Source organism: Microtus ochrogaster, chromosome 19 (assembly GCF_000317375.1).
Source record: "Microtus ochrogaster isolate Prairie Vole_2 chromosome 19, MicOch1.0, whole genome shotgun sequence".
Taxonomy (NCBI): Eukaryota; Metazoa; Chordata; class Mammalia; order Rodentia; family Cricetidae; genus Microtus; species Microtus ochrogaster.
This window is the reverse complement of record NC_022021.1, coordinates 64857331-64866384: the sequence shown is the minus strand read 5'-3', so window position 1 is coordinate 64866384 and position 9054 is coordinate 64857331. Positions and strand designations below refer to the sequence as shown.

At 46.2% G+C, this 9054-nt stretch overlaps 1 protein-coding gene across 1 annotated transcript in view; it reads left to right on the top strand.

Annotated features, from left to right (window-relative positions):
- Nim1k (NIM1 serine/threonine protein kinase) overlaps positions 1-9054 on the top strand; it is a 48786-nt gene that overhangs the window by 28684 nt on the left and 11048 nt on the right. Inside the window, exon 2 of the mRNA XM_005356840.3 lies at positions 2912-3811. Coding sequence (XP_005356897.1) covers positions 3520-3811 — 292 coding nt within the window. The 5' untranslated portion in view covers positions 2912-3519. The remainder of the gene's footprint in view (positions 1-2911; positions 3812-9054) is intronic.

Genomic DNA, 9054 nt, shown 5'->3' with positions numbered 1-9054 from the left:
GGGGGAGACACTTTTCCTCCGGAGCTAGCCCAGACAATGAGAATCCCCTGCCTGGAGGTTTAGATGGTTAGTCCTCTCTTTTCCAGAAAGTGAAAGTGCAGGAAGATGAAGGAAATGGGATTCCGTAAACAAGTTTTACCTAATACTCCCTCTTGTGCCCAGGGTTCTTCTTGAACTGGGCAGGGAGAGGAGGGCAGAGCGCGGTTTAGCCTTCTTTGGAGAAGTACGGGCTGGGAGCTTGCTCTCTCCCACACTCAAGCCATCACCAGGATTTCGGCTCTGCAATCTTCAGCCTTGTAACCACCGAGACACTCCCCTCAACCCGACTCCCATCCCCGCCCCCGCTCCCGGTGTTTCCTGCTTTTGTTTATATCTATTTATGTGAATTATTTTGTTTATATCTATTTATGTGATTTATTTTGGAGTACAAAAGGGTTCCTTTCCCCCTAATTGGATCATTGGTATTATCAACGAATTTCAATTCATCTTCAATACAAACCTAATTCTTGTAAATTTGTAAAAGCTTCTTTATCTAATTTAAATAGAAGATTAATTGTTTTCCTGGCTTTTAAGAAAAAGAGAATCGGTTTAAGGCCATGTTGCAAGAAATCTAACTTGAGGGCATACAACTGGTATACAACTCATAAGCCACAATATAGTTGGCCACTGTCAGCAGCCATATCTGATCTCTCCCCAATGTGGAGCAAGGAGAAGGGGGACTTATTGTTTCTAGGAGGCACCCGAAGTCAATTTGGTTAGTGAGGTTAAAACACTGCAATCCCAGGGCACAAGTGGGGCCCACAATGAGAGTGTTGGGGAACCAGGGAAGGAGAGGATGAGTCCTGGGTCGGCAATTGTGTGAGAGAGGAGGAAAGCAGGTGCCTGGAGCCCTGAGGACTTGGGAAGAGTAGACCTCTTGGAAGGAGCAAGAACAAGGAGATGCATTATAAGGGGTCCAACACCACTTCCCAGTCAGATGATAGAACTATAGCTAAGCTTTTCATCACACAGAAAGGTGGGGTCAGGAATCCTAACAGCTGCTACAGCGTAGCCCAGGCTTCGGAAAGAATGTGCTGAAGCAAGTTTTCTGAGATAATTAAATGTTGGGCTAGTGTTATTAGCTTATAAATAAAAAGGTATTTGCCTCTACTGAACCAGACTAAAAGCTAACATTGGGTAACTTAATTCATTTCTTCTTTAATAAACTTATCAGATGAGCGCCAGGCACTGTGCAGAGCCCTGGCGCACTCAGAAAGAACAAAGCACATCTTCTTTATTTGTTTAGCTGTGGTAAAATAGGCCATTGACAACCGCAGCCCAGAGAGGAGGCACTCCAAGAGCATGCAGAGCCGAGAGTTCTTCACAGCTCCTGCTGCCTTGTAAGTGACTTACTGTGCCCAGACTTCTCTTTTGCATGGGTTAGTTGACTTACTCTGCCCAGACTAGCCCTTCTCTTTTGCATGGATTAAGCCTAAGTTTCTTTCAGAACCATGGTTGCCGCTACCCCTGTCTCTTGTGAGCTCCGCGTTGCAAATCTGACCGTGTCTAGTGTCACTTGAACTTAGCTTAGCCAGATATCCAGAGACAGGTTTCAGAACGCATGTGAACTCTCTAACATTGGATGCAGATTGTGTGGGTGTGCCTTTTCCTGGTCATAGATTTTGTTAGTGTCTCAAAGGAGTCTGTGAACCCAGGACAATTACTAATTAGTGCCTGAAATCCCCTTAATCCAGGAAAGGGACTTTTGCCTTAGTGTTTTTAGCATCTGAATCATTCTACTTTAGAGCTGTATTAGTTATTGCTAAGTGGCCCCTTAGAACCCTGTAACCTTCATCTACCTTCATGTCCCCATATGCAGAAATAGGAGGAGTATTGGGCACAAAGTTCCCTTTCTGATAGCAGTCCCATACTTAGCCTGTAATAACAATAAGCAGCCCTATCCATAATAATAACAACACAATTTCTTCAAGCAAACTAGAAATTGTATTTCCAAGGTAATCTGTTAGGTTGGGTCTTTATGTTTGTTTATTGTTGTGTTTTTCCTTTTTTCCAAATTTTTAGTTAAAAAAAACCTCTCAAGTTCAAAAGTGACACATTTAGTGAATGCTCTCAACACAGAGAGCCCAGCATTCCGTGCTGTGGGAGGGGACGTGGGGACAGGCTGTGCTTACCACCTTCACAGAGAAGTGACATTTCGGAAAATAATCAAAACACCAAGGGGATTCAGGGAGATGATGCTTAGTGCTATTCTGTGAACATCTCAGAGGGCTCTGTGAGCCTCAGATGATGAACGGAAGAGGGGGTGCAGGCTAAGTCTGGAATGCGGTCCACAGGGCAGCGTTGGCACCTCTAGCCGTGCTGTTTTGGGTTTCTGTCCCTCACATGGAGGGCCGGGCCCATGAGACAAACAGCCCATCAGAAATATAAGGAAAAAAATGAGCAGAGGAGAAAAGTCGTCTTTGTCAATGGCAAAACAGAGAGAACAAAAACAACTAGAGAAGGAGAAGCCGTACTGGAATATGACGGTGTTAAAGGAGATAAGAAAGATTTGCAAAAATGTAAGGCAGTTTGAGAATCGATAAACTTTGTCATTATTGCTATCTTGTATTTTTTTTAAAAAAAATCAATGTTTTTTAAACTGAACTAATACAACATGTGTATTTTCCTAAACTTCAAGAAATAGAGTTGCCTTGCTTGAGACGCATGGACAATCTAGGTTTCCTAAAGCACACATGGAGAGCATGTGTGCATGCTGACTTCTCTTTTTGTTAGACCGTATGTAATCTAGCATCTACTATTAATAAGACTCAAAAACTCATAGAGTGCGTTTAGAAAAACGTTCACGAGGTGGTCTCACATTCTCCTGTGTGGCACGTTCGAACGCGCTAATTATTTTACTCTCTGTCCTCAGGATGAGCCGTCATCTGCCAAATTTTCAGGACAGCTCAGGGCTTAGAAGAGGGCTCATCTAAATAAAGGCCGGCTAAAGTGACATTGTGCGGATTTAATCCTCTCGCTGCCTGTGTGACCAAAGGCTGATTTACAAGACTCTTCCTTTCTTGGAGTTCAGATTATTAAGTCCCCAGGGTCCTGTGACTTGACAGCAAGAGAAACACAAAATGAAGGTCAGCCATGAGCACCCGCTGCGGGGACTCGGGGGCCTCCAAAGGGCTTTTGCACTCTGGAGTGCGAGACTGCCTGGTCGCACAGGGAAATAAAACAGAGCCTTTGTGCCCCATCGCAGCCACTTACACGACAGAGCATCAGATTCCACCTCTGGAGGAGTCGCGATAACTGCGTCTAGCTTCTCCAGCGAGTGCTTGGAAAGCCGAGGTGAGGGAAGGCGTGAAGGGCCAGGAGTGAGGCCCCCCCTGGAATTTTGCTCACTCTCAGAGCTCTCATGGACGCTGCTCCGGGAGACCTCAGCTCACATCTGCCTCCCTTGTGGCCTCTGCCTGCCTTACAAGTTGCCCTGACAGTGGCTCTGGGCTGAGATGGAGACATGAGCCTGCGTGGACGATGACTGCAGTGTTTGTGAATGGAGGCGGCCTGGTGCACACACACTGTGACCGGTGGGACCGGCGGGACAGCACGGAGAGCAACTGTCAGACCGAGTGCGCCCAGGAGAGCGAGGAGGACCAGCCCCGCCACCTGACACCCTTCGAGAAACTAACTCAGGACATGTGCCAAGATGAGAAGGTGGTGAGGGAGATCACGTTGGGCAAACGCATAGGCTTCTATCGAATTCGAGGGGAGATCGGGAGCGGAAACTTTTCCCAGGTCAAGCTGGGGATTCACTCTCTAACCAAAGGTAGGGTCGGACTTCCCGAAGATCACCTGTGAGCTATTGGGCCCTAATTGAGGGTGGGGGCTAGAAGGTTACTTAAGTTCATGTTTATAGCTTCTGTTTGTATTGATGGGTCACTAACAATGACGTGGAATGTTGTAGAAGCTCTCTTCAGCGTCTCACTTCTCTCTCTCTTTCTCGTCTCTCTCTCTCTCTCTTGCTCTCTCGTTTTCTGCCCCCCTTTACTTTATGCTCTCTCTCATCCAAATGCACTCCAGTAAAGCGTGATCTTAGAAGAAAAAAAAAAAGAAAAAAAAGAATGTTGTAGAAGACCTCCCAGGGTCTCTGGATAGTAGGTACCAGGGTCCTCCCTAACCAGGTAAACTACTCGTGTTGTGGTCTCGGGGCCTTTTCTGCCTTAGTCTGCTTCCTGTGCGTTCCCAGTGATACTTGGCTCTTCACTTTATATTTTATACTCCTGGGATTCTGGATGAACAGTGCTCACCACTTTGGCCTCAGGGAGGACCATGTAGAGAGCACCCCTTTGCTATCCCACCCTAATTGGGCCCTTTCCTAGAGTTACCACAACTTAGTTAGCTAAAGCTGGCAATTGGCGTAAGGGAGAACCTTGGCAAGTCATGCTGAAACCACCATCTGAAGCCCACGGGTTCTACCCTCTCCTGAAACGCCCTTCCTAATGTTGTCACCTCAGCCTACCCCGTCACCATGCCCCAAGGTCCTGCTTTTTCTCCTATCAGAGGTCTTCTGCTCTCTGTTTAGCCAGGCCCCAACCCCAAGCTCCAGGGCCAGGGACACAGCACAGTGGTATGGAACTGGCCTAATATGCACGCGAGGCCCTGAGTTCAATCACCAGCACGGCCGAGAAGAGAGCCTCATACATGCGCATGCCTGTGTGCACACCACAACACGCATGCACCTTGGCACATACACTCAAGAGTCACTGGAGCGCCAAATCTTCCAGGTGCTCTGAAGCCTCCTGGGTATCTGGGTTCACATCGCCTCACCTCAGCTGTCTTCCTTAGGGATCTCTGTAAATTCAAGGGCTTCTCCCATTTCCTAGTCTCCATTTACAAAACGTGCAATGACACCCAGTAACAGCGCTTATTTCTCTGGGTATCAGAAGGAATGAGTAAGTGATCAATAAATACTAGTTACTGGTGTAATTTTTCACTTACATCCGACCTCCCTTTGTGCAACCAAAGACACATTGAAGACCTTATTTATTTATTTATTTATTTATTATTTATATTTTCTGTGTATGTGTGTTTACGTGAACATACATGTGTGCCCTGGACCTGGAGCTATAGATAGTCGTGGTGCTGGGAACCCAGCCTGGATCCTCTGGCAAGAGTAGCCAGTTCTCTTGACAGCTGAACCATCTCTCCAGCACTGGAGTCTCTTTTTTTTTTAATTAATTTATTTATTTATTAGAGATTTCTGCCTCCTCCCCGCCACTGCCTCCCATTTCCCTCCCCCCTCCCACTCAAGTCCCCCTCCCTCGTCAGCCGGAAGAGCAATCAGGGTTCCCTGCCCTGTGGGAAGTCCAAGGACCACCCACCTCCATCCAGGTCTAGTAAGGTGAGCATCCAAACTGCCTAGGCTCTCACAAAGCTAGTACGTGCAGTAGGATCAAAAACCCATTGCCATTGTTCTTGAGTTCTCAGTAGTCCTCATTGTCTGCTATGTTCAGCAATACCACTCTTGGGAATATACCCAAGAGATGCCCTATCATACAACAAAAGTATATGCTCAACTATGTTCATAGCAGCATTGTTTGTAATAGCCAGAACCTGGAAACAACCTAGATGCCCTTCAGTGGAAGAATGGATGAAGAAAGTATGGAGTCTCTTATTCAGCAGAAGCAATTCCTCATATAAACCCAAAGCAGCTCACCTGCATTCCCTCCGGGCTGTGACTTCCAACTCCAACTGCCTGTAAGAGTTATTTGGGAAGGTTAAAAACAATACTGCCTACAAAGCACCCCAGAGCCTTTTAGGTAGTTGTTCCAGGGTGAGATTTGTCACGAGAATTCTTTTAAAACTCTGCAGGTAATAGAAACACTGCCTAAGCATCTTGCATGTGCTGTCGTTGGCCTCTAAAGGAGTAACTTTTGAAATAGGTATTATTTGTCTTCAAATTCAATTATGTAGTATCATGTCAAGCTTTCGCTGTCTTCAAATGTTAAACCTTGTTTAGCTTGAGGTGATATTCACCTCCTCAACAACAGAGGTACTGCACTGGACTCTGGGGATAGAAAGAGAGGTACTAGTCACCGCAGAAGGAGAAAAGACATTCAGACAAGGGCAATGCAAGCCAGGATTTGAGAGATACATGAGCAAACTTGTGGGTTTAAGTCTTTTAGCTTAGGAAGGTTGTACAAGGGGCCAGAGGACAGCTGGATGGAGTCAGCTCTCCTCTTGATGAAGAAAGGCATCTGTGGGACTGACACTGGCCAGGGTGCTCCAGAACAGATTGTACTAAGGGCGTGGGGGTGGGATTTATTATAAAGTTGAAATCCCATGGTTGTGAAAACTGAGAAGCACCAAGATTTGCAGCAGGTGAGCTGCAGGCCCAGCAGAGACAGTAGGGGAGCTGTTTGAAAGCCAGCAGGCCCAGGGGCCAAGAGCCAATGTTTTACTGGTTGAATGGTTGAATCTGGAAGCTAGAAAAGTAAAACTCAGTGTCCCAGGGTAAGACAATTGAACAGAGGACATTTTGAAATCCAGACTGGGCAAAGCCCACCCACCTTTTGGTGTATCTCTTGCTTTATTCTACTAATGTGAAAATGTATATTTTCCACTCCTCCATGCGCAGAATAAACGTTTGACCAAACACCTGGGCACCCCAGGGCCAGTGAAGTTGACAGAATTAGCGTTCACAGTTGGCAGCTGTGTGGATGTGGAGCTGTGGACGGAAGACGGCAGAGGGAAGTGAACTTGGCCTCCTTGGCTGTGTGAACCAAAGATTGGTGCTTTTAGTAGACACAGGGCAATATTAAAGAAGGAGTGCATGCGGGATGGAAAACAAGAAAACTGCTGATGTCCAGAAGAAACCGTCCCCTGGGTGGGGACATGGCGTGAGATCCGAGCAGGGTTCACATTGCGGTGGTTAGAGAAGGCAGTGGCAGTCACTGAGAGGGACAGCAAGGAGGAGCAGCAATAACATTTTACACCCCAAGTGACGGCTGGGTTGCACCTACTTCTTCTTTGGTGGAGATTGAGCCTGGGTCCTCACATATCCTACCTAATGCTCGATGCTGAACCACACCCAATCCTCTCCTTAATTTTATTTTGAACCACAGTCTCCTTAAGTTGCCAAGGCTGGCATTGAACTCATTCTGGAACCCAGACATGCCATGAACTCATCATTCTCTGGCCCTAGCCTCTTGGGTATGGGATTACAGGCCTGTGCCAGCAGATCCAACATGGTTAACATTTCGTGGAGACATAAGCCCATATAGACAGGGTGTTTGTATGCATGTGTTCTCGGGTGCTGAGAATCAAACCCACGGTCTAGCACATTGTAATTGTACACTCTCCCACTGAGCTATACCTCAGCCCCTGGAGTGGTTTTAAATACATATCCACTCTTTCTCTGTGAGCTCCATGACTTTCCTTATTTCAGCTTTTAAAAATATTTAGTTTTAGGCAGGCGTGGTGGCACATGCCTTTAGTCCCAGCACTCGAGAGGCAGAGGCAGGCGGATCTTTAAGTCTGAAGAGCCTGGTTTACAGAGTGCATTCCAGGATAGCAGAGATACACAGAGAAACCTGTCTCAAAACTAATAATAATAATTATTAATTATTCTTAATAATCCTCCTTAATATAATAATTATTATATTATTTATGTGTATCAGTGTTTTTTCTTGCATGTTTGTCCATGCACCACGTGAATGCCTGATCCCCACAGAAACCAGAAGAGGGAGCTGGATCCCTTGGAACTGGAGCTACAGACTGTTGTGAGCAGCGTGTGGTTGCTGGGAAACAAACCTGGGTCCTCTAGAAGAGCAGCCAGTGCTCTGAGTCAACTCTCCGGACCTTTCCTTTTTCTTTTCTCAATGAACACTGGCTCTCAAAAAAACCACAACTTCACTTTTTACTCAAATCAACTATTTAAAAAGGAAACCAATGTTACAATATTGGGGTCAATAACATCAGCTGCTTGGAAGGCGATGGCAAAATAAATACAACACAAACAGATTTTAAAGTTACCAGCTAACAAGAAGCCATCGATGAAAGCAACCAATGGGAAACTTTCTTTTTGAGGGGCTGGAGAGATGGCTCAGTGGCTAAGAGCACTGGCTGTTCTTTCAGAAGTCCTGAGTTCAATTCCCAGCAGCCAGATGGTGGTCTCACAACCGTCCGTAATGAGATCTGGTGCCCTCTTCTGACCTGCAGGAGTACATGCAGACAGGACACTGTACACATAATAAATAAATCTTTTTTTTTTTAAAAAAAAAACAACTTTCTTTTTACATTGATTAGGAGAATTCAATGAGAATTGGGCTGAGCTAGCACTATTATTCTGGAATAACATTTTATGTGGTTGAGGGCTACTGCTATAACTGCTTTGTGCCCTGTGAATCTTAAAGGCTCCCCTGTAATGTCATCCAGTCTCTTCTGTCTTACAGATGAGGAGGCAGAGGCCTACATATGGCTGCTCCCATGTTACAGCAAAGCCAAGTATAGAACTTGGCTTCCTTCTTCCTTCATAAAACTTCTCCGCAATTGTGGGAATTGTGGGAAAATGTTAAAGAGGCCTGTCTCCTCCCCTGCCTTCGGCAAGCTAGCCAGGTTAGCTGCTGCCGATGACTTCTTCACACCTGTGGACACTCTCCCCATTTTGACACCATTCTGGAGCAGTGGGTTTTGTTAAAGGAATAGGAAACACAATAGGAGTCAGCGTTGCAGCACTAAGACAAAATACCCGAGATAACAACCTTTGAAGGAGGGAAGGTTTATTTCATTCACTAGTTAAGAAGTTTGACCCCCCCCCCCATTGTCTTTGGCCCTGTGGTGAGGCAGTACAGTGGGAGACGTAGCAGCTTGGAAGTAAAAAGGGAGATGTGAGAAGGGACTGGGGTCCTAATATCCCCTTCAAGTGGACACCCTCAACGTCTAACATCATTCCAGTAGGCCCCGCCTCTTAAGCTTCTGCCACCTCCCAGTAGCATTGTGGACCAAGGACCAAGTCTTTAACACATGGACCTTGGGAATGGGGTACTTCATAGCCAAATGATAGTAGTG